General features: G+C 56.2%; 1 protein-coding gene across 4 annotated transcripts in view; it reads right to left on the bottom strand.

Annotated features, from left to right (window-relative positions):
• Window positions 1-2,789: 2,789 nt before the first annotated feature.
• The window catches only part of PRDM2 (PR/SET domain 2), a 114,440-nt gene continuing 91,413 nt past the window's right edge, over window positions 2,790-25,816 (bottom strand). For all 4 annotated transcript variants that reach the window (XM_058675458.1, XM_058675457.1, XM_058675471.1 and 1 more), the window contains one exon: window positions 2,790-2,925. In XM_058675458.1, coding sequence (XP_058531441.1) covers window positions 2,805-2,925 — 121 coding nt within the window. In that variant the 3' untranslated portion in view covers window positions 2,790-2,804. The remainder of the gene's footprint in view (window positions 2,926-25,816) is intronic.

The following is a 25,816-nucleotide window of genomic DNA, read 5'->3' as shown; positions in this document are numbered from 1 at the left end:
CCCAGCCCACACCTCCCCACCGTTAGGATGGCCACCAGCCCACACTGTTCCCCAGAATAACCACGACCCTGCCATCACCTTCTAAAACAAACAAACAAACAAACAACTGCTTAGAATCATCCAGTACACAGCCCTGTGTGTGGCTACTTTCATTCAGTGTGTTTACAAGTGTCACCAGCCAGAGTGCACAGTTTGACTTTTCACGAGCTTGTGGCTGTTGCGTATTCCATTGTTGGGCACACGCCACGTGTATGCATCCAAACCAGGGAGTTCCCGGTGTGGGGCCATGCTGAGTAAAGCTGCCAGAACCTAGCTGGCTGTGTGCAGACACAAGTTCCTGCCAAGTGGGAATGCAGTCCACATGTAAATGCTCAGGGCCGTGTGTGGCCACCTTGGCCGTGCGCCTCACCAGCCACGGGACTGCTGGGGCCTGAGTCAGCTGATCCTGCCGGCTCTTCTTCCAGCTGATGCTCACGGCAACCTGAGACACACGGGCTCAGAGAGGAGAGCGGCAGGTGTAGACCTGGAGCCCCCTGGAGTTCACCCCTGCGCTCTTCCTGTTCTTCAGGGAGAGCTCCACCACCTGCTTCCTCAACACAGTGTGTGGGGCTGAGTGACACCTGTCACCCTGGACGGGGAAAGAGCAGGTTCCCGCAGCCCACCTGCTGCCCCTGGTCACTGTTAATACTAATGATGGTTACTGCCATCGTGACTGCGGTCTAACGATACTAGCAGCTCCGGCTAGTGGAGGGCTTACTGGACACCAGGTGCCCTCCTCGGAGCCTGGTCTAACCCTGCAACACAGCCATGAGACAGCGGCACCACTGACCGATCCAACAGATGGGTGAACCGAGCCGGGATCGACTCCAACACCTGAACTCTTCACCTCTGTCACTTCCCACGCCCGCAACCCAAAACAAACACAGACATTTACAAAGCTCTGCGCATATGCTTGATGCAAATACAGATACTGAGAACAGAACAAAGTTCAGCAAGAGTTTCAGCAGACATCCCAGGTCACTAAAAAGTTAAACTTGCGTCAAGAACATTCTATTTTGCTTATCTCCAGAGCAAAGCTAGTCAAGCCTCCGTGAGGTTGGCCATCTGGCCCTGGGGAGCCGGCTACCCACCCCACCAAGGATGGCTCCCCAGGCCTGAATCCTCGAGACTCGGCTGGCGCACACTGGCAGACGCTGTGTGTGTCAGAGCCCTGGGGCGTCACTGTCATCACCACCCAGGGGGTAGGAGTATCACTGTGTCACATCACCCAGGTGCGTCAGGCCATCATCGCCACCCAGACTGAGTATGTCCAGTCGCAATGTGTGTCACTCCAATGTCACTGTCCAGACGGCGGCCACGCCAACAGAAGCAGCCCTCCTCTTTGTTGCCCCTGAGTCTCCCTCAGGCTGCAAAGGACACCTGCCCCTAGGCTACTCCCCTCAAAGGTTGGCATTGCAGCCGCCACCCTCAGGAGAAGACCTGTTTGGCTCTGTTCTGCCTCCCCTGTTCTCTCCTCTCCGAGCCTCACTTTTTCCATCTGTACAGTGGGAGGGCAAGAGGTATGCATCAGCTTCATCAGAGTCCAAGACTCCAGGCCAGCGTCATGTCCCCTGTGGCGGGGCCGCTGCTTCCAGGGAGGGACTCGGGTCCAGGGCAGGGGAACTGTGCTGTCACTCCGTTCCTCAGCCTTGGAGAGGAACAAGGCCAGGCGCAGACCCCACGCCACCCCACCCTGCTCATGGGAGGCAGGCGTGAGAGGCTCTAGGCGCGAGAGGGACAGCAGAAAGGGATGGGGTCTCTGCTTCCTGCTAAAGCAAAGGAGACCCTAGAGTTTCTTCCGAATCCAGCCATCCATGCCTTGGACCACTAAATTCTCATCCCAAATGCCCCTGACCTAGCAGTCTGATCCGTGCCTTGCAATGAAGATGCATCCCAAGCTGAGAGGCCATCTGGCCACACAGATTCCCAGGCCACGCCAGCCAGGACATTTGGTTTGTGAGGACAGAGCAGAATCCTCGGTCTGCATCCATACCTGGGGATTCCTGTTGTCCTAGTTTAGGGGGAAGCGCTGTTTTGGGGTATTGCTTTTGGGGATGATGAGTGCAGGTGACGGTGTCACCAAGAGGGAGTGTCTGTGCCTTCCCCTAGGGCACTGGCAGAGCCCAAAGCACTTCCCCTGCCCTGGAATGGGAACGCCATCTGCTTTTGCCATCAGAAAATCTAAAAAGAGACTGTGTGGTCTCAGTGTAAATGTTGAGTTTCATTCTTAGTGGCTCAGGATTCTTTGATTCCACAGGCAGTGTGAGAGTAGGAACCCTACAATCTTTTTGGGGTTTGAGGCTGGAAGCACTGAGAACCAATAGCTACTGTTACCACTCAGAGAGCAGCAATGCCTGCGCCTGCCCTGGGCTATGCACTGTTCCCAGCGTGCTGCTGGCATTCAACACTGGTAACTCTCTGCTGTTCTAGCAAACAGTGCTACTCTAGCCCTGCTTTTACAGATGTCTAAACTGAGGCTCAGCAGGACAGGGCAGGGGTGGGAAGGGACTCGCTTGAGGTCCAGTGGGTGGCAGAACTGGGCTTAAGCTCACCGTTGGTCCAGGAGTCCACAGGCTTGACCGCTGTAGGAAGACCCTGTGAGCAGGGCACACCACGAGTATGGGGTAATCATGCCTTTCTTTCCTTCCTGTCCCCCAACCTGAGCAGAGTCCCTGCCTCCCACCCACTCCCCCAGGCCCAAGCCCCCCCAAAGTGCCAAGGTGCTGTTGCCCAGGCTCCTACCTGTCAGGGCACACATGCAGCATCTACTCCTTGAAGAAGTGTCCCTGGAGCTGGGCTGCAGCTGGGGCCTTGACCTTCCTACACTGCCTGGTGACGTAGGGGGCTGCAGGCGGGGCGCACCGGGATGCCAGGCGGAGGCTATAACTGCAGGGAAAGACAAATGATACAGCTGTCACCGGAAGCCTGGACGCTAGGCGCTCAGCGCCGACCACACCTCTCAGGTTTGGGCAGGACCCCTCCAAGCCTCAACCAACTGGAGGTGAGTTTTAATACAGATGTACTTGGCCAGGTTCCGTCCAGCAGGTTCTGTCTCCTTCGGAGGCAGTCAAGGCAGTACCAGTGAAGAGAAGTGTCTGCTGGCCTGGTTCTGAGGCAACACGCTGGCCACCACTGTCCTCAGGCCCCCAGTGGACCTCACAGGTGAGCTGGGAGGAACTCAGCATCATAGCACGAGCCCTGCCCTGCCTCCCTGCCCCTCCCTCCTGCCAGGCCCCAGCTCCCACAGGGCAGAAAGTGCTGGCAAGACCCTGTGTCCAAGGTCCTCCTCGTACTGTGAACCGAGGGGGAAACTGAGCCCCTAAGCCCGGGTCAGGAGAGGTGTACGGTGAGGCAGGTGGAAGTGGGCAGGCCAACACTCCCGCGACCTTGACCTGCTCCAGGTTTACCCGGTGTCATCTCTGCCCAGGGAAGGAGGGGCTCTTGAGCTTCAAATGGAAGCACAGCAGCACCCACATGTGGCAGTGTCTGGAGACATTGCCTGTCACAACGGAAGGGAGAGTTGCTGCTCCTGGCACCTGTGGGTGTGACTGGGGTGCCGCCAAATGTCCTGAGATGGAAGGACAGTCTCCCCTCCCCAGTAACAGAGTCATCCAGGGCTCCCATTTGGTGCCTGAAATCATGGCTGCTTTCCAGCCCCTGTCTACTGCGTCTACATATCCAACCACACCAAGGAAGGTCAGTTTATCAGACAGCCAGAGAGTAACAACAACAACCAATAAAGAATAACAGTAAAATACTGCAATAGAAGCTGTATGAATCTTCTCTCTCTCTCTCTCTCTCTCTCTCTCTCTCTCTCTTTCTCTTTCCCTGCATCCTGCACCTTCACCTACAGAGGTTTCCCTCTGCCAGACCTGAAATGCCACCATCACTGCTCCTGAGCTTTGGGCCTTTGGGAGCAAAGCAAGTCACTTCGACACAAGCACCATTGTACAGGGATGCTGACCAGATGACCTGGATGGACAAGTGGTATGCACTGTGTGGCTGTACTGGACGGAGGGACAGTGCACCACCCCACCAGGAGGCTCAGCATGTCACACAACTGAAAAACGACACATGGCTTTTTTTCTGAGATTTTCCCATTTAATATTTTCATACCATGGTGGGGTTGTGGGTCACCAGAAATGCAGAAAGCGAAAGAGGGAAACTGCTAGTAAAGTAGACGAGGCAGCCCACAGTAGGTTTCTATTCATACACGTGGATGCAACAGCAGACCAGAGAAGCTGCTGCTGGAGAGAAGCCCCCAGCTGGCTCCAGGCGAGCAGTGTCCCTCTGCCAGGAGACCTGACCGCGGAGGAGACGGCCAGCTGGGAGCGCAGGCACGACCAGCAGCCGCCTTGGACTCCGACTCGCCCAGCATCATGAACTTCCCTTCCGCTCTGGTTGGGCAGAAGCAAGCTGATCATCCACCAAGGCCATACCCCAGTCTCCCAGCCCTCCGCGGCCCCACTGGCTGGCCCTGCTGCCACAGCAAGCACCGGGTGGCTGGCTGGTGGTCGGGGACAGAGTGCCCGTGGAAGGTCCCTCCGCACAGCGTCTGGCCTGACGCAGGACAGCGGCTATCATTTGCCTGGTTCTTTTTCAGCTGCCCCCCTGTTCCCTTCCTGCACTCCGAGCTTTTGTTGCCATTTCCCAGAGGGAGAAACTGAAGCTGGGGCAGGTGCAGAGATTGCCCTGGGGCAGCAAAGCCCAAGCCACTCAGCTCCTTGCAGGACCGTCATGGTGGCGGGAGACTGTGGGGGGAGTGGGGAAGTACAGAGGGTTTCCCCCTAGATGGGGGTGCAGGACAGGGATCTGCTGCAGAGCAGTCTCCTTCCTGGTTGCGGAGCCTTCATGGGTCAGAGAACTCCCCCTCCTCCCCCTACAGTTCTTGGCCCCTGTTCACTGGCTGTGCAAGCTGTGGTCCCCTGCCCCTACTGGGCACACCCTCTGCAAGACAAATGTCCAGGTGGCAGGGATAAGGTTTGGGGAGAGCGCTCAGGCCGGCATGCCCTGACCATGCCATGCTTGGCAGCACAAGTGCTGGCTGTCCAGGTGGGACTGATGTGACCCCAGGAAGGGCGTGGCTGGTGGAGATGGGGTGGGGTGAGCACTGCCCCTCACGCTGCTTGCTGTTAGAGCACAGCAGGTTCTTCTCTGCCTTCTGTCCTTGCAGCCTCCATTTCGGCTCTGTGGAAATGCACTGGTCCCCGGAGGGCCTGCTGACCCAGAGCAGGACTGGGAAGAGTCCTGGGATGTGGGAGCACCAAGCTACCTTCTGGAAGGTACAGCTGGCAGGTGTAACATCCATGCAAGAGGTGGGTCAGGACTCCACCTGGGCCTCAGAGCCTGAAACTCAAGGTCTGAACCAGGCTTTGGGCCCTAATCCCTGTACGTGTTCCCATCTTCACCTATCTGGTTGCCCTGAGGCACCCCTCCTGGCTGTCTCACGGAGTCAACTTGAACACAGCCCAAGTGGGCCAGCATGTGGCCCCAGCCTGCCCTACTCCCTCCCCAGACAGGCTTCCGCCCCAGGAAAGAGCATCACTGAATAGGCAGCTGTCTCAACTGGGGCCAGACAGGCTTTCTCATCCTCTTCTATGTGGTTGACAGTGGACTTGGAGATCCAACAGGGGACTGTGCATGCTGCACGAGCAGTGCCACTGAGCCCGGGGCCTGCGGGCTGCCTCACCCACCAGGGGGGTCAGCACAGTGGGCTCCCTCCATTGTCCCCACTGCACAGCCACCATGTCCATGGCACCACAGCAAGAGGCATCACACTGGCCTCCTCGAACCATTCCTGGCTGAGCAAGAAGTATGGGTTTGCTCAGGAGCACTGGGTGTGACAGTGAGGAGGGCCTGCGTCACTGCCCTGCAGCCTCGGGCTTTCTGGCGGTTAGGATCCAGGGCGCCCTGCTCCAGCTCCTGCACATTTGTGCTTCTGGGCCAGGCCAAGCCCTGCTGACCCGGGGGCCCTGACTTTCCCTGCCCTGGTGCCTTTTCCCACGGCTCCCCCTTCTCCTCTTTTAAGTCATGTCACAGTCTAAGTCTCCCTGTCTTGGGAGGCCTTCCCTGTCCTCCCTAACTTGGCTCTGATCTGTTCCAGTTCCACCACCCTCTGCATTTTCCTTTCTGTATCCCTCCTGCAGGCTTCCGGACCTTTTTGGATCTTCCACAGCAACTCCTTTGCCTGTTGCATTATGCATTTCTTAAAACTGTCAGTCCCCATCACTAAAAGAGAACATCTTAAGAGAAATCAACACAGGGCATGTTGGCTGGTGATGGAGGCAACAGGGATGAGGCATGGCAGGCAGTTCTGGGCACAGCCAGTCCTGGGGCCGGGGGGGAATGATGAATGCCCAGATGGAAGGATGACCGGGTGACTCTAAAATGGATGTCCCCCTCCTGGGCACCTCTGGGCTGCTGCTGGTGGGGGCCACGCCACTTCCAGGCCAGGTTCAGCATCCAGTCCAGCAGAACTCAGAGACTCAGCCCACAACCTTTGTGTGCTCCCAACACAAAGTCTCCTCTTAGTGGCAGGGGCTCCAGCAGCCAACAGGCCAAGCGCAGTCATGACAGGTGCCCCTTGCTGGTCAGTGGTGGTAGTACTGTACCAAGCCAGTTTCTTTAATTAATTAATTGATTCATCAATGGATTAATTAATTTTATTATTTTATGATACAGTTCCATTTGCTCTGGGGTTTCCCCTCTCCCTTCCCTATTTCCCCTCCCCTGCCAATGATTTCCTCTCTATTATTACAATAGTCCAGTCCTTCATCAACAGTCATAGTCCATTATTCTGCAGTTTAAGTGTATCTTGACATTGTGGGCATGGACAACGGCAGACAGCCCAGCATCCATGAACTATGGTAAAAACAGCACTGAAAGGGACATGGGTTGTTCACATGGAGTTTTTACTTACAAAAATAATGGAAATATCTCAAATGATCTAATAATGCATCTCAAGGACTTACTAAAACAGAAGAAAATGAACAGGAAGCAAGAAATGCAAAAAATCACAGCAAAAATAAATATAATTAAAACTAGAAAAAAAATACAAATTGCAACAAGAGCTGCTTTTTTTTTTTTTTTTAAGAAGATGAGCAAAACAAACTTAGATATGCCAGCAGAGAAAAGTGAGAGAAAAACCAAGTAAATAGAGAGACGAAAAACCAAACATCCTAAGAAGCTAGCAAGGTGATCTCTTCTTGCTGAACGGATCCCTTGATCACTATGTGGTGTCAGATCTCGGGGATCCTGACTGGGTGCGTTAGATGGTGCGTGACGTCCCACTCCCTGCCTGCCTTTCTCATCTGTGATTCTGTGTTCCCCCCAGGAAGGTGGTGCACAGGGGGTTCTTGGGGAGGCTGGGGCCCTGGCCACTCTGAGCTAAGCCTGGGTGGGCAGAGCACAGCCCTGGCTCTGACAGGCGACTCTGGGAGCTCAGAGTTTTCCCTGCTTTCTGAACATAGTAGTTACTCAACTCGCGCAGCTCCTGGGTCTGTGGGCCTCGAGCTTATCAGCCTTGTGCCTCATAGCAGGAGGGTCATCCCCAGGAGCCGCGGTCTGTCTGCTCACTCACCACCGTAAGGGTGTGGCATGTAGAACCCCTCATTTCTCCACCCATTCTGTTTACTCAATACAAAGATGCTGAGGTCTCGGTGGTCAGTGCAGGACAGCCAAGTGCTGCTGTCCCGGCTCTCGCGGCTCCTGGGGAGACCCCACTGGATTGCAGCTGACAGCACAGATGCTTGGGAGCTGCCTATGGATGGCAGACAGGCAGGTGGCAGATGCTCCTCGCAGCCGATTTAGTGCAATTGGCCCCAGGCAGGCCCAGGGCAGTGGGACCCCACAGTCTACACCTGGAATCACTGGATGGTTCACAAACAGCGACACACGCACCATCTAACGCACCCCCCAATCTGAACCATGTATCAGCATGCATCTGCACCAGTGGGTGGGCCTTGATGCCAGGGGTAACCTCAGGGTCACCTCCATCCACAGCCCCTCCACCGTGATGGCATTTCCTCTCAGTCAGGATCCCCGAGATCTGAAGGCTACACAGGGCAGTGTCCGTTCTATCTCTGGTACACTCCCACCCTCTCTCCCTCCAACACCTGCTCCACATGTGGCATAGCTGTCCCCTTCCCCGTCCTCCAGGTTTCTGCACAAACAGCTCCTTCCCTTGAACCTCCCTTGCCAAAGCCTGCATCAAGTCCACCCCTCGGCCATGGCCCTGCCCTGCACTCACTCAGTTGCTTGGCCCCACACAGGCAGGTCATTGGTCATGGGGTATCCTGCACATGCAGTCTGCTCCCAACACCTCGTGGGGGTAAACACGGCATCTACTGTGTGCCAGCGACTCTGGAAACTCAGTTGGAGTGGCCTGCAGAGGACACAGGCTCAGTCTGATGCCACTGGGGGATCCAGGCTTATGCCCCGGCTCCCAAACAGCCATGCACTGGCTTAGCCCTGGTGGTTGGGGTCCGCAACAGAAGCTACCCAGACACACTGAGACAGACAGGAACCGGAAATCGGAGAAACCAGAGGGAAGCCAGGGTGGGGCTGCTGGGAAAATGAAGGACAGGACCCGGGGCAAGAACGCCTCCAGTGCGATCCAGGGACCTGTAGGAACTGAGTCGGGTCGGCTGCTTCTCCTTGGCATCTCCCATGGGTGAATGAAGGCCATGGGCCAGGAAGCACCCCACACAGAACTCAGAGGCCACCAGGCTTTGGGAACTGGGAAAATGACAGGGTGGTGCCAGCACTGGAGCCCAGCTGAAGTCAAGGACAATAAATGGAAACAACCGGAACAAAACAAAGAAGTAATGAAATATCCATCATTGAGCCAGTGGTTTAACGACAGGAAGTGGTCATCCAGAGAGGAACTGACGCCAACGACTATGGCAGCCGTGCCCGGCTCTGTGTTGCTGCATGACACAGGGGAGGAAGGATGGCCAGGCTGGGTGAGGACTGCTTCAGGGCCCCACTCCCACCTCTAGCCGGCAGTCAGCACAGGGGTACCCTGGACAGACTGCAACCTGGTCCTCTTGGGCCTCTGTCCCAGCAGCTAGAAAGACACAAATTCAGAGGCCACACCACAGCGTTGTTCAGGAGCAAGAAGTGGACAAAAACAGCCTCCAAGACCTGAAGGGGAAGGGGGTTGGCTGGCTTGGACGCCCAGGCCTTGCATGTACCAGGTGGTGGGGGCAGCAAGGGCAAGGCCCTGTGGTCAGACACACCTGGAATGATCTGATATGGTCCTGGGCTGGGTAGAGGTTGAGAGGTCAGAGGATGCCTAGGGAGACCCGGTGGGAGGAGATGGTCGCCCTCCAAGGAGAGCTCTTAGTGACGTGGTCCCCCTGGGCGGCTACATTCCGGGATGCGGGGCTCATGAGCCAGACGCAGTGTGTGGGAAAGAACATGGTGGCATCTGAGGCTGAGCCAGCAGGGGACACTCCCCACAGTGCCATTGGGCTTGGGGGAGAACCCGCCTGGAAGGGCCCACTGGACAGCCCGGGGACAAGGCAGGAGTGTGTCTAAAGTAGACGGAAGAGAACGGGCTCTTGGATGGGTCAGTGCCTGGCAGGGCAAGATGAAAGGAACACGCTAAGGACCTGATCCGCAAGGAGCACAGGTGAGCCAGGAGGAAGGAGTACAGGGATGTCAAGGGGGAGGACTGATGGTACCCATGGTGATGGAGGAGCAGCCCACTGCCTTGGACATCATGCAGGCTGCCCATAACCTTGGTAACAGCCCGGGCAATGGCATCACAGGGACAAGCACCCAGAAGTGAGTTCAGGTGACTGGGGACTGCAGGGAGAGGCATGCCAAGCGGAACCAGATGGAAGAAAAATAGGGTGGGCCACGACACTCCTTCGTGCCGGCTCCCGGGCAGCAGGGGTTATTCTGGGTTGCAACTGCTGGCCCCGGTCCCACCTTGCGCCTCTTCCTCCTCCAGGATCTTGGAAACAGCAAGCCAGAGGCTGGTTGGGCTGCATGGCCTTATGCAACTCCAAGTTCTCACTGGGAGAACACGGCTGACCTACACAATTGCGCCAGAAGGTCAGGGAGAGGCAGAGGTGAGGGAGAGTTGGCAGTGAGCTCAGAGAAGCCTGGCTGGTGGCCCAAGGGCAGAGATGCCACCAGGCACTTCCAGGAATGGTGAGCAATGCACCCAGTGGAAGTCTTCTCCCAAGCATGCAGCCCCTAGTGCTGGGAGCCGGGCGTGGAAAGAGAAGGAAGAGTGGGACAGGCAGTGGAGGGGCGCCAGTTCCAGTCCTACCCCCACTGTGGCCCCCCTCTTTCCTGAGCCACAGAGGTTTCACCGGGAACAGAAAGAGGACCAGCCAGGGAATGCCCTACTGTCACTCCACTGGGAATCAATTGGCCCCATGCACCACTCGTGGGAACACCTCAGATCCTGCAGCCATGGGGGACCAGGCCTGGGAGGGGGCCGGTTACACAGAGGTGGCAAAGCAAGAAGGGGAACAGCCAAGACTCGAATCTAGGACCCCTGGATAACTCAGCCCATAGGGATGGAAGGAGCTCTTTGCAAAAAGGGGCCTTGATCCCTGGGCCACAGCACAGCTGCCCAGACAGCCAGGAAACCAGGAAGGGCCCAGGAACAGAAGCTCTCGGCCATCCTTCCAAGCCTACCAAGGTGCGGGAAGCACAACGCTGCTGCCCCACCCCAACCCCCAGATGCACTTGTTCATGGTCCGAGGTGGAGCCTGGGCCATGAGTCACAGGTCCAGAACCTTCTGCTCGGCAGACAGAAGTACGTAAGAGCTGTCCAGCCTGTCCAGGTCAGAACCCGCATCTGATGAGATTCCTGGCAGAGGCAGATGCGGGCCTGCACTGGAGAGACCCAGCAGGAGACAAGGGCAAGGGAGCCACTGATCTCCACAGAGGCTCCTGTGTGGGGGGCTGGGGCAGGAAAAGGCAGGCTTGAGGGCAAGGGCCACAGGGTCAACACCATGGCCAACCTTGAGACCCCTTCAGGTGGAGACAGCCCTCAAGGAGTGTTGACCAGTCTCCACCTGGCAGTCCCTTCCATCATATGTGTGTGGTGGAGGAGAGGATGTTGACATGCAACACGGAGAGCCTGGGCATGTGGTTGAAGGCCACAGGGAGTGGGGAAAAGAGGGCGAAGGGGAATGTAGCAACCCCACCCAGAGCTGACCCCAGGAGCACTCTCCCTGTGGCTCAGCAGCTAGGAGGGAGGCCGTGGACTCAGTGCAGCCAGCACACCAAGCACGCCCTGGGCCTCGTGGGGCTTCTCAGCCAGGTCCTCACCTCCAGCGGCCTGGAGTTCCCCAGACCTGTTTGGCCAGAGCGGCACAGAGGGAGTGTGGGACGCGCAGGGAATGCCTGACCCAGTTACAGACCCTGGTGAGCCTGCCCAGCCGGCCTGCGGTGACCTCAGCCACGGAAGCTGGCAGCCAGGAAATGCCTGCCTGCTGGTCTGCCTGCCTGCCTGCCTGCCTGCCTGCCAGGGCTGGAAAGTTGCAAGAGAGCCTAGAGATCGTGTTCAGATGAAGAAACTGACACAGCGAGTTCCTGGGAAGGAACGTGGGGATGTAGCAGCTCACTGCCTCTGTGGGGACTTGATGGGATAAAGGGTACAGGGGAGGGGCTTTTCTGTGTCACACCTGGGTAGGGCACTGGGCGCCTGTGACAGCCTCTTCCTGCCCTCCCACCATGTGGGAAAACAGGGAGTCCCAGCCCAAGTCTAGGTGTTCTGGACCAGCGAGCCTGCACCTGGCCTGGCACAAACAGGTGCTCAGTGAACGTTCCCCAGGTAAACTCTGAGCAGGGCCCTGCAGTGCAGGCCAACCCCCTAGTGTGCTGGCTAGAGCCCACGGAACCTCCGAGCAGTGGGGCGCATGTTAGGCTGCTCACACTGCCAAGATCCTGGCCCAACCATGGCATCTCAACTTCCCAGTCCACAATGCTGCACCACCCTACCCAGACAGTCCCTGCTCTGCCCAGCACCGGGGCACGGTGGGGGTGTCACCCCTACGGGACACTGTCACCCCCAGGGTCGGGGAGGGGTGGAGCAGCTCCTCTGTATCCTGGCTCCCCTCCTAACTCCCTCATCACCCCCCCCCCCGTTCATCTCACCTTTCTGACAATCACAGTCCCAGCAGATCCCAAATCACATCCCTTTTCTCTCTGCCAGCTGAGCCCTAAGTTTCCTTTCAAAGGAAACTTCTCAGGATGGGAGTAAAGCCAAGAAGAAACCCTGAACAAATCCAAGCGCATCCAGACTGGAGCATGCAGGTGGGGCAGACCCCCCGCTGGGGAACAACAGGGGCCGGCCGGGGACACCACCCAGAAATGAGGGCAGAGGACTTGGTGTGGCAGCCTAGTGGCTAAAGTCCCATATGGGCACCGGTTCTAATCCTGACAGCTCCACTTTCCATCCAGCTCCCTGCTTGTGGCCTGGGAAAGCAGTTGAGGATGGCCCAAAGCCTTGGGACCCTACACCCATGTGGGAGATCTGGAAGAGGCTCCGGGCTCCTGGCTTCAGATCAGCACAGCTCTGGCTGTTATGGGGGGAGTTAACTAGCAGAGGGAAGAGCTCTCTCTGTTGCTCCTTCTTGCTGTAACTTTGTCTTTCAAATAAAAATAAAGCTTTAAAAATAAATAAATGGGGGTGTTTTTGGCTAGAGGCGAGAGGCATGCCAAGGACAGAGCAGAGCTCAGCATCCGCTAAGCCACGAGCTGGACCTCGGTTGCCACTGAGCCTGGTGTGGCGCCATGGGTCCTGGTCCCAGGGTTCCTAGAACAGTGCCCCCTGCAGGGCTCCTGCCTCAGTGGGCGCCCCTCTGGGAGCTCAGGGACTCCTCTGGTGCCCAAGGTTCAAACATGGCACGTGTCAGATTGGCATGGTCAGTCACAGGAAAGGCCCGCCCACTCCCTGTGCACCTGGACAAAAGTCAGCCAATGGGGTGAGGGCAGGCTAATGCTGCCCTCAGGGCAAGGGCACCTCGGGCCTCACCCCAGCACGTGCTCTTCCTCCCTGTCTCCCAGTTGACCTCAGACAGTTTGGAGAGTGGCCAGGACTGGTACACTTCAGCCAAGGCAGCCTGTAGACACTGGATGACCTGGACCCAGGCTGGCTGCCCTGGCTCTGGGCAGCTGGGATCTCACGCGCACCTGCACTCCCTGCCAGCAGGGACAGAGCCCCGGCCCAGCACACACGGCCAGACATGGAATGAAACCACCACTCCCTCCCAGCACCAGCAGAGACACTAGCATGTGTAGGACTGGGGATCTGGGGAGCTGGTTTCCCAGAAAATGTAAACAAGACGCATCCATGAGTCATGTGCAGCCCAGCAACCATTGCGTCCGACTCCGCGCCAGGCGCGTGGCACGGGATCACGCATCTAATCTGAATTTGATTGACAAGGAACTAAGGTACAGAAAGGTTAGGCCACTTGCCAGCTGGGATCGAAAGCCAAGCCATTTGTCTGTAAGCCCGGGCTTTTGTGGGGGCAGAAGGAGAGCCTGCAGGGTTTCTAGGCTCTCGGGGTGCAGCGCAGGCTCCTAGCAGGAGGAGACAGCGTGCCCCTCAGCCCTCACTGCTTGTCCTCTCCATTTCTCCCGACTGCCCCTACCTGGAGGTCAGAGGGGCCAGCCCAGCAGGCAAGCAATGGGTGCACCACAAGGGTTCTGCTTTGTGCCCACGACCAGCTCTTACGATATTCAAAAAAAAAAAAAAAAAAAAAAAAAAAAAAACCACACACACAAAAAAACAAAAAAACCCACCACCTTTATTTCAACTTAATGTTTCTGGGTTTTTTCTTAAATTAGGCACAGGAAGCGACATGTCCTGAACTTGAGTCTTCTGAGTCTGATTTCCAAGCCTGCACATGCCCGGAGCTGCCGCAGTGCAGAGTCCCCTGGGGGCCTTCCTCTCTGTGGGCAAAACAGAACCAAGGGTTGTGAGCCTCACCCGAGGCTGGGTGACTGCCTTTGTGCTGGGTGCTGGGGAGCAGAGTGCCGGGGGCCTGTTGGGGGGTCGTCTCTGCCCTCCTGGGGTGCAGATTCCAGAAGCACAGGCTGCTTGCTTGTGTAGCACATACAGGGTGACTGAGAGTCACCGGAGCTTAATACATCCAGAGGCTCAGGAGCCACGGGGCGGAGGGGGTCCTTCCCTGCACCGAGCCGCCCTCTGACCTAAGAAAAGGGCAGCGACTAGGCCATGGGTGACTTCCTTCCTACACGGGAGGCATCCAGGAGGGTGCCTTCTACCCTGGTGGCCAGAGGGCACAGAGGGGACGTGTGATTGCTGCCCCATCCTCAACCCAGCTCTCTCCTACACTCCTTTTGTATCTCAGCCTCCAAACCATCTTTCTACCAGGGGACTCTGGGAGCTGACAAAGCAGAAGGATAACAGGGTGAGGAATCCATCCAGGCTCTTCCTGGCTGCTCTCTCTGAGCCAGGAACAGCACATTTGGCTGTATGGGGTCTTCCGCCTTTCACAACCAGCACGGCCAAGGGTCTGTGTACACCTTAGGGAGGGCCACTTGGCTTGCTGAAGCCTGCCCCTAGCCCCACCCCGCATGGTCACAGTGCTGGGGATGTCCCAGCCTGCTCCACCTACTGGGTGGGCGGTGACACTCTAGGACTCAGAAATGCCACACACACAGCACCCTACCCGACCCCAGTCAGCAGCCCTCCCGTATGCCCAGGCCCAGCCTGAGCCCTGTCACCTGTCACTGCCACCCTCAACCACCTCGGCAGACCTGCTGGTCCCAGTGGTCTCCTTGAATACACCCCCGACCCTGCAAGGTGTCTGGTGGCTTTGTGCTCCTGGGGAACACAGAGCATGTGCTTGGAGCAGCATCCTAGCCCCACCTACCATGGGCAGCGCCCACATCAGCCCTGTCTCTGGACAGGAACTGCAAACAAGCCGAGGCCACGGGGGAGGCCCTGGGTCCTGATCAGCTCAGTGTTTGGGGCAGAACAGGAGCTGTCCAAGCAGAGGATCTGACAGCCCAGCACTGGGTCCCCTGACACCAGGATCAACACAGACACAGACCTTCCTTCAGCAAAGTTCATGTAGGAACATGGATCGCCAAACTCCATGACATAGAAACACACAGCCCCACTACTGGGAGGCATGCAGAGCCAACTCAGATGGACCCCGACGTCTGGAGACCCACTCTCCTCTGCACAGTGGTCCTCCCACTGACCCAAATGGCCGCCACCTCTACTACTCTCCCCAGCCTCCTGTTGGTCTCACTCACGGTGCCCGGCTTCCCTCCCACCTCTCTTCCTGGGGGACTGGAGTGGGGGTGGGGGACTCCTTTGGCCTGAGTCCAACCTCTCCAGGGACACCAGCTCTCAGACCTGTCCAGGGCCTCATTCTTGATTTCCTTTCCCCTGGCCATCAGCTCCTCTGCAAGGTCTCTCCTGTCTCCTCCATCTCCAAGTGAGAAAAACCTACCCCTGATCCCACATCCTTCCTGGATCTTTGAGTGCTGGATGCTCCCTACGGGAAAGTTCTCTTGCTTTCTCTTGGGGCAGATGCTGCTTGCCTTCCCTGCTTCTCTAATGCCCGGGTTACTTCCAGCTCCTCTCTGTCACATCCAGCTTTCTGCTAACACGTACCCTGGGGGGCAGCAGGAAATGGCCCCAGTAGTCGGGCTTTCCTTGCCATCCACGAGAGAGATCTGGATATTCCTTCCTGTTGGCTGTGGCCCAATCCACCCCTCCTGCTGTGGGTGTGTGTGGAGTAAACCAGTGGCTGGAAGGTGTCTCTCTGTTTCTCTGTCTTCCTCTCTCTGCCTTTTGGATAAAGTGCCAATAAGTAAACCCATGCTCGTGTATTCCGGATCCTGCTGCTCCCCACCCCAGCTTCCCAGTTGGCCTCCCTTCCTGCTCGGGCCTCCTTCCCATCTTTCTCAACAAACCAGCAAATCCTTTAAAACACAACCCATGCTTATCAGTCCCACTCTCCAACCCCCCAATGACCCCCACTCACGCAAAGCAGAAGCCATGGTGCAGTATCTGATACTAACCCTCAGACCCTAGCACTCCCGGCAGGACTCCAGCCACACCCGCCTCCTCCCAGCTTTCACCAGCTCTGCAGCAGCTCTTCCCTTGGCCAGGGGTCCCGATTTGGACACTTCCAAGTCTTTGCTTAAATGGTTGGGTCCCCTCTTGGGTCAGGCTTTCCCTGACGCCTGCGTTTAAAATGGGGCATCCCACTGCACTCTGCATTTCCTATTCGCTTGCCTTGCTTTAGTTCTCTCCAGAGGCTTCACCATCCACAACTCTCAACCCCTGCTGCTCTGCCAGCCCCCCCGCCCCGTGCAGTGTCAGCTCCACGAGGGGAGGGGATTTCCTCTGTCCTTGCACTGTACTTGACGTGGGGACTGCGTCACCAGAGGCGGTCAGGATTCCCAGAGGGCTCCAGCCAGTGGGTGGAAACGCAACAAGGGGACCAACCTGCGTCCCATTTTATCCACCGTCTACCACCAAAGTTTCACGAAGAGCTCTGGATCCACCTCCCTGGCCATGGGCTTTGCAAAATGTCATCACTACCAGTGATGACCAAGAGATGACAGAGAAGGGTCCTCATGTTTGTCCCCCTCCGACTCAGCCTGCTGCCAAGCGGGATGGAAACGGCCCTCAGCTGCTCCAGGGAGGGTCGTGCTCTGCACAGCCTAGGCAGGTGCACACGCCCTGTGAAACCAGGTGGCGTTTTAAGTTTCAGCAAAGGGGGCTCATTGCTTTGAACAAAAAGAGGAAACCACAGAGAGGAAATCGCCCATTGCCTGGGATCCTAGGGGTCTCTACCAGAGAGGAACCCCCTCGGGAGACACTGCTGTCGGGATACAGAATCAAAGCTGCTGTCAGAGGGCCGGTGGGCCCATTTTCACATCCAAAAGTGTGTGCGTGGAGGGGAGAAGAACCTAAAAACCTGAAAGAATTTAAAGAGTTGCACTCCACCAGGTCCCGGGCGCCCAGGTAGTCAGCAGCAGCCTGCGAGACCTCAGGTCTCCAAGCACACAGCTGCATCCTGGCGTCCTGCACCTTGACGTAGGAACCTCTAATGCCCATTGACTCACACCAAAACACCAGCTCCCTTTCCTTTGATTTGACTTTAGTTGATCATTTATTTATTGAAGGACATCTGAAGAATTGATTTTTCTCCCTGAGACTCACATCTTAGAACCAAGAGTAATAATAATAACAACAACAAATTGAAAATCCCTGAGTCACATGAGGAGGTAACTGGCAGCCCTAGCTCTGGGATCCCTAAGGACGCTGTGCTTGCTCGGTGCTGCTGGAGGTGCCATGCCAGTGTGCTGAGGACATACCGGCGGGGCACCGTGCTGCCTGGATGATGACCTGGGCTCAAAGGCTCCGCTCAAAAAGACGTAACAACCTAAACAGCCACCTGTAATGCTGGTATCCCCCAGAGGGATGCCAGTTCGAGTCCCAGCTGTTCTACATCGGATACAGACGCCCGTTGACGCACACGGTCCAAGTCCTTGGACTCTGGCCACCTACATGGGAGTCCTGGAGGGCGTTCTAGGGGCCAAGATGCAGCCTTGGCGCAGCCCCAGCCATGGGGAATAAACCAGCAGATACATGCTCCGCGTGCTCTCTCTGGCTCACTCTTGCATATAAATAAGTGCATTTTTTTTTCAAAGGGCAGTCACAGACGAGTGACGGCGCACGCTGCGGCCGCCCCGGCACCTGGGGGGCTGGAAGGATTGAAGCAACATCTGAGCAAGAGAGCTGAGATCTGGACAGCGCGATCAGAGAATGTGAGATGGGGTGGGTGACACCACGGCCCTTTCTTTCTCCCAAGAGCGAGGAAAACTCTGAGGTCTGGGTGCCCCTTGCTGGAGACGCTGATCCACACACAGCCAGCCCCTGAGGCTGAGGCTTTGTGGCTCTGAAGCCAAGCAACCCAGGTGACTGGGGTGCCAGCAACGTCCTGCATGAATGAGGAACTGACAGATGGGAACCACCCTCTTCCCTACCCACACACATGTAACTAGAGCCCAGCAGGACAGGGCTGTCTGCTCAGCCACCCAGAAAAGGCCCGCCCCCTCCCCGGACCACACTTCATCCACCACTCCTAGCATGCCACCAACTGGCTAGGTCTGCAGAGTTATTTTTTAAAGGACATAAAGGAATTAATGGTCACTCAGCACAGGACTTCAACGACAGGATCTGATGTCATCCCTGGAGATGGATGGTTGCCGGGTGTTGGCGGTCACTGTGGGCCTGCGTTCACCACACTCGCTCTTAGGACTCCACAGAGGAACCTACTCTGTGAATGAAGACAGAGCGTAAAACTCCCACCTAATCCATCTCTACACCACCTGTTCACCAAACTCTGATAGATGTCCTGAGGGAAGTCCCGGATCAGGAAATCAATCAGTGGGCGGGTTTACCAGGAACCTGCATGCTGGTGCTGCCATGGTCTCAGGGCCACGTGCCCCCACGCCATCAAGACTCAGCTGCTCGTTAGCAACAGACACCACAGTCTGCTTGCCCCACAAGGAGACCACAGGGTCCAGGAATAAACAATAGAAAAACACCAGAACATGGTGCAAACCTGGGCTGAGAAAGGCCAGGACTCCACTTTCACTTTTCCCCGTCAGTTCACCCACACACCATTCGCTTAACACATGTGCTTGTGGAGTTGCCCCGGGAAGCAGCCACCCGTATGTGTTCACTGTTTGTTACAGGCAACACCTTGCCATGCAGGGGTCGCCTGTCTGGCTGTCACTCAAAGAACAAGTAACCAAGTGTCAGGACCACAAGGAGACGTTTCGGGTGGACAGCCCATCTGCTTCTGGCCTGAGTGCAACTGGCGGCAGACAGGGGGGATCCCTGCAATACACGCCTGCACTTTCTTCCCATGCGGTGCCACCCGGTCATGCTTGGCCATGCCCAGAGACAGCTCCCAGATGCACACGCTGAGCTGCCAGAGAATGTATGGGGTTAGGACGTCCCACGGGCCACAGGTATCTCAGACATCACCACTGTTCACAACAAAGCATTCATCGACAGCTACCTTGAAACTTCGAGGAAATGACAAATGCCATGTGGGGTAGCCTTAAAATTCAAGGAAGCGGCAGACATGTTAGACCATAGGCTGCACCTGCTATGTGGGGGCCGGCACTCCCCTCCTGTGCATCACCCCCCCAGTGCCACGCCCCCTGCACAGGTGTAAGCCTGCTTGCCAGTAGTGGTCTGGACACATCTGGATGGACACAGACACGGAGCAAGGGAGCAAGCCAGAGGTAGCTCCCCTGTAAGTAAACACACGGGCCCAGCTGGAGCCACTCATAGCTGGTTTCCCAGGAACATACAAAATGGACTGGCCCCAGGAAAGACCAAAGTAGCTGCCGGCTATCAGTGCCTTTCAGCTCCTTCAAATTAGCCGGCATTGCCCATCCGTGCTCGGACAGATGCCTCTCGATACACCAGCCAGATCTCCTTGATTCTTAAAGACAAGTGGCACAGGGCAGAAGAGACAGGAGCTTGCCAGGGCCTTCCTGCAGGTCCCGACTCACCCTCCAGAGCAGGCTTGTGACTCAGGAGCTGGGCCAGACTGCCTGGACTGGATTCTCAGCTCCACCTCCCAAGAACAGGGACTGTAGTAAACCGCTTCCATCCTCCACTCAGTGAACTGGGAGGACAGCGAAGTACTTACAGCGCTGACGATGAAACTGGGTCACACATGTAAAGCTCTCAAAATGGCAGCTGCTAAGCACACACCACGACCAGTGGGGTGCTGGTTCTGACTCGGGGGTTCTGAGGGAAAAGTTCACATAGTTTTAACGGGACTTACAAAATGTTTTCTTTGGGACCTACATTTGGCTTTGATACTTACAAGCAGAAGTAACACGGAGGGGTGGCAGAAAAATGAGCTAGCTTTCTCTGCCCTTTAAACGGAAAATGAGGGGTCGGTGCTGTAGTGCTGTAGGCTAGACCTCCGCCTGCAGTGCTGGCATCCCATATGGGCAGAAGTTTGAGACCTGGGCTGCTCCACTTCCCATCCCAGCTCTCTGCTTATGGCCTGGGAAAGCAGCAGAGGTTGGCCCAAGTCCTTGGAACCCTATACCCACGTGGGAGACTTGGAAGCAGCTCCTGACTTTGGATCAGCTCAGCTCCAGCCGGTATAGCCATTTGGGTAGCGAAGCAGCAGGTTGAAGATCTATCTTTCCTTCTCTTTGTAAAATCTGCCTTTCCAATAAAAATAAACACACCTTCAAATGGAAAACAAACTCGCATCTTCCGTTCATGTTATACTGCTGATGGGGGTGGTGGTGAACACCTGCTACAGGAAGACAGCAGTCGGGCCCCGCTAAGACCTGGCAAAGGGCCCTGCTGTGCCAGCAGCCCCAGAAGCCTTCTTGGCTGGAGTGGGAGATGTGGGACCAATGACCACAGAGTCCTTCCAGGCCAAACTGCTGATGTCACCACGCCCCTCTGTGGTCATGCTACCCCCTTAGAGGAAGGAAAAACTGAGTCTTGGAAGGGTTCAGTAGCCTGTCGAGGTCACAGAGAGCGAGTATGTGAGCATGTCAGGGTTCAAATATGTCATTTGGAACAAACACTTATTGAACAACTTCCAACTGTCTGGCTCCACTCTAGATACTGACAATGCAGGCGAGGGCAAAGTTCCCACCTGGGCGCAGTCCTCACTGCAGCAAGAGCAGACAGAGCTGTCATCCATCAACAAACCCAACCACATGCAGATGCTTTAGTGACCGCCAAGGGCGGGATTTCAAGAGCGGGGTTGGTCAGTGCAGGCTTCCTGGAGGAGGTGACAGAAAGGCTGCCCCAGGTCCATTCCACAAAGTCACAGCAGGATATCAAGACTGGGCCAGTGCTGGCCTACTGCTCACCAACTCTGGGTGGGAGTCAAGAGGCCCTGGGGGAATTCCTAGGCTCGAATTTCCACTCTGGCGTGGCCGAGATAGCCAGCCTCATACGCCCTACCTCTGACTGACAAAGACTTTCAGGCCGCTTGTAGGTCAGAGTCCAGGGTCACCTCCGCTCCTTTGTACCAACCCAGGGAAAAAGAACAAGTCACCCCAGGAGCCACAATTACGACAAGATGCAATGGCTGTGTGGCAGAACTTACAGCCCATCCAGGAGCATGGGTTCGAGCCTTGGTCATGCACTTACCAGGCACCCTGCTAATGTGCCTGGAAGACAGTGGATGGTAGGCTAAGGTCTTGTGGGAGACCCAGCCGGAGTTCCCGCCTCCCAGTTTCAGCTAGGCCCAGCCCCAGTGAGTGCAGACATATTTCTCTGACTTGTGTCTCTCAAATGTATAAAACAAATCTTTCAAAGACAAAACGGTAACAGTGCAGCCTCCCCAGAGGGTGCACCTGCCCGTTTGGGGAGACGCCTGAGAATGGATGTCCGCCGCTCTGTGTGCAGGGAGGAAGTGTTCCCCGACTCCCGACTCCCAGCGCTTCTGAAAAGCAGGCGCTGCTGCCTGCAGCACCAGGTTTACTGCCCTGTCCCTTCCTGCACCAGGAGCTCAAGTTCACCACCCTCCAGTGAACTGCCTTTCCCTGGTCCCCCTCCTCCCAGGGCAGGGCACTAACGGGTGTCTGTTACAAAGGACTCCAGCACTGACTGTGAGCAGGCGTCTGCTGTCGTCACCAGCCAAGCACATCACGTGGACTGAAGCCTTCCCAGGACCACCCGCTGCCTGAGGACTCCTGAGAGGGAACGCCCAACTCCACTGTCAGCCAGGGAGCTGAGGCTAGGTTAGCACAGGGCACCCTGTTGGGCAGGAGTCACCGCTTCTCCCCATGGCACCGCACAACCGGACTAGCATCGGTCTGCAATAGGGACGCAATGTGCGTGGTGGGCTTGTCAACAGAAGCCACTCTGAAGCCAAGGCACTGAGAATCTGATGACTCTGCAATCCTGCAATCCCAAGGCCAGGTTTGGGTTTCCCCGCCTGCCACCATTAGCGCTACCGGATGCTCTGTGAGTGAACCAGGGCTGCAGCGCACCGAGCCCTGTAACGTGCTCAGAACAGAGCCAGGCACAAATTGAGCTCCTTCCAGGGAGTGGGCTGCAGGGTGGCCCCCGGCCAGTCCGCAGGTCCAGATCCAAGCCTGCCACCTCCAGAGCCCAGCTGGAGCATTTCCAGAAGGCGCTCTGCGGGAGAAGGAGCTTGGCTGGGTCAGCCCAACAGCCGTAGAGCAGATACTGTGTGCACACATCCCCTACTCTGCCTGCATGGACAGAGCTGGGTACGGTTACCAAAGGCAATCCAGAGAATGCAGAGAAAACTGGACCCACAGTGAGTTTTAAATAATTTGATTTCCACAGAGAATACTTAACTGTCTGGGCGGCAATACAACAACAAACTGAGTTGCTTTAAAAATTGAAATTGTTGGGGTCTGGCATTGTGACTGCAGTCCAAGCCTCCGCCTGTGGCACCAGTATCCATTATGGGCATCAGCTCTAGTCCTGGCTTTTTCACTTCCCATCCAGCTCCCTGCTCATGGCCTGGGAAAGCAGCAGAGGATGGCCTGAGTCCTTGGGCCCCTACATACACAGGAGATCTGGAAGAAGCTCCTAGCTCCCGGCTCTTGGATCCAAAACGGCCCAGCTCCAGCCACTGAAGCCATTTGGGGAGGGAACCAGCAAATTGAGGACCTTCTCTTTTGGAAACTCTAACTTTCAAGTAAGAAAAAAACATATATGTATATGTATGTATGTATGTGTGTGTCAGTGTCAGACCTGTAGATCTAATGGCCCTGGCTGCCGTTGCCATCGGCATTCCTTGGAGGTCAGGGTCAAGGTCCCCCCAGCAACCCCGGTGTCTCATGGAGGTGTTCCAACAAGCAGAGTGACGAAAAATGATGGCTCTACAAAGCCAGTGTGCTCGGCCAAACAGCTGGGTCCCAGGAGGGGCAACTGTACAGACCAGAGCATGAAATTGGACTCAAGTCAGCCAGGGGGAAGCTCAGCAGTGGGCATGCAGCTGCGCCTGAGACAAACACGGGGGAAAGGGGACAAGCTCCCCAGCAATGCTGTCCAGGCCTGTGCTCTGCCCTCATCAGGAAGAGATCCTACAAGAACGAACTCCACACAGTATGGCATGGAGGCAGTGCCAATCCCAAGCTGCCACTTGAGTTGTGTGTCCTGTCCCCTCATCTGCACGTGACAGCAGCGTCATGAGATCACTGCCAGCGTGACGGCCTGGAGAGGAAGTGACATGGGTGGGACAGGGAGAGGAAGAATGGAAGCTGATCGGCTGAGCGGGCAGGGTGAGCTTGGGGCACATGGCCCCAACAGCAGGTGTCTGACAATTCCCCCCTTGCATTGCACCCACTGAAAAACATTTTTTCCCAGTATTTTCCCCCCTCCAGTTCTAACGGCAGTACATGCCATCATCATCTCCACCAGATGTTTTTAAGGTCCTACTTGGGAAGCACAGACCATGGGAAGGTCAAGATAGGGGAAGGGAGTGACTTGGTGGGCCAGGGCATTGCATACACACAGAGAAACCAGCTGCATGGCCGCTTCTCTTTCACCCTGGGGGCCCTCCAACCCTGCCCTCAGTGTAGCCCAGGGCTCCAAACTGACTCTGCCCTGCCCATTGCCCACGCCTGCCATCAACTCCACAGCCTTGGGCCGATGGCTGGGAGGACAGGGTCTGCTCTGCTTGGTAAGGGAAAGGATCAGATTGTATTGTGTTCTGGAAGGCTCCAGAAGGCACGGGTCCTCCTGCATTCAGTTACACCCACTTGTTTTCCCAGCATGTATGCAGGGATGTCTGTCACTGAGTTTGCCTGGCAACTGCACAACCCTGGCTGCCCAGGTCCCATCCCTGGGGGCTTATTTAAGAGACTGGCCGCAGGCCTTGAAACCAGTAGTCCAGACAAGCTCTGTGCCCAACGCAGGGCTGGTACTCTTGGGCTAGGAGGTCTCAGCATGGTTCATCCACTCTGGGACCCATGTTTAACAGCACCTGACCATGTCACTCACCCGGATCCTCAAGCAGTAATACAGCTGCCGCCACCAGGGAGAAACCTTGGGCTGCAGGGCCCGGGCAAGCAGACAGCGCAACCAACTCAGGGCTGGGCCAGCCTGGTCCTCGAACACTCTATTAAGGTGACCTCTGTACACCTGCGCTCTAACCTGCTTCCAGGGCAAAATGTCTCCAAACAACTCCTCATGAACAAAAGACAATCTATTCGTGTGTATGTGTATGGGGGAAAGGGGGGCCATCCCCAAAATCTCCATGGATAAGGTATCACAGTGTTAAATGAGCTGTGATTTTAGCAGCTTATTTTAACCTGGAAGCCTGTCCTCCCCGACCGCTTCCAGAGGTTTAGGGAAGAATGCAGTGGTTCTGGGCATCAAAAACACATTTTAAAACAGGGAGAGGGAGGGGGAAAGAGATCAATACGTGGCACAGTAGATTAAACTGCCACCTATTAAGTTGCACCCCACTTGGACACAGGTTCATGCCCTGGATGCTTGGCTTCCAATTCAGCTCTCTGTTCATGTGCCTGGGAAAGAGTACAGTATGCTCCAAGTACTCGGGACCCAAGTGGAAGAGCTGTATAGAGTTCCAGGCTTCTTGCTTCAGCCTGGCCCAGTCCTGGCCCTTGTGGCCACATGGACAATGAACCACAGGATGGAAAGAGACCAGTCTCTGGCCCCCTGTAACACACTGCCTTTCAGGCAGATTTGCAGAGAGGAAAGACAGAAAGATTAGATCCTCTTCCGCTGGTTCACTCCCCGAGTGGCCACAACCACCAGAGCTGAGCCAATCCAAAGCCAGGTGCCAGGAACCTCCTCCAGGTCTCCCATACAGGTGCATGATCACAAGGCTTTAGGACATCCTCGACTGCTTTCCCAGGCCACAAGCATGGAGCTGGATGACAAGTGGAGCAGCTGGGACATGAACCACCACCCAAATAGGATCCCAGCGTCTGTAAGGCGAGGATTTAGCCTCTTGGCTACTGTGCAGTTCTACATCAAAAAAGGACCAGCACTGTGGTAGAGCCTGCTAAGCCTCCGCCTGTGATGCTGGCATCCCTAAGGGCAGTTTGAGTCCTACCTGCTCCAATTTCCATCCAGCCTCTTGCTTATATGCCTGCGAAAGCAGCAGAGGATGGCTCAAGGGCTTGGCTCCCGCCTCTCACAGGGGAGATCGGGAAAAAGTTTTGAGCTCATGGTTTCAGCTCCTGACCGTTGCGTCATCTGGAAATGAAACCAGCAGATGGAAACTGCTCGCTTCTCCTAACCTGGCCTTTCACATAAATACAACACGAATTACGTTTTGCAAAAACAACAACAAAGGAAAAAATCCACCAAACCAATACAAATTCCGTAGGAGCCAGGACTTGCTCACTGCTGAATTTGTCACCAAGAACACAGTCTGGCACACAGCAAGACCCAATGGACGTGTCCACAAAACGTCCTGTTAGAAGGTCCTGGAGGCCACCAGGCTGCAGTTGCCTGAGGCAAGCAGGTTCGGCAGCAGACATACAGGTTTTAATTGCTAGCTTTGCTCTGGGGGAGTCGGCATTGTAGTGCAGCAAGTTAAGCCTCTGCCTGTGACACAGCAATCCCACTTACACATTCAAGTCCCGGCTTCTCTACTGACAATCCAGCTCCCTGCTGATGATGGCCTGGGAAAAGCAGCAAAAGATGGCCCAAGCATCTGGGCCCCTGCACCCACATGGGAGACCCAGAGGAAGTTCCTGGCTCCTGACTCCGGCCTGGCCCAGGTTTGTCTATTGGTGG

Source organism: Ochotona princeps, chromosome 2, assembly GCF_030435755.1.
Source record: "Ochotona princeps isolate mOchPri1 chromosome 2, mOchPri1.hap1, whole genome shotgun sequence".
Classification (NCBI taxonomy): Eukaryota; Metazoa; Chordata; class Mammalia; order Lagomorpha; family Ochotonidae; genus Ochotona; species Ochotona princeps.
The sequence above is the reverse complement of the archived record's forward strand: the minus strand, read 5'-3'. Positions and strand labels throughout refer to the sequence as shown.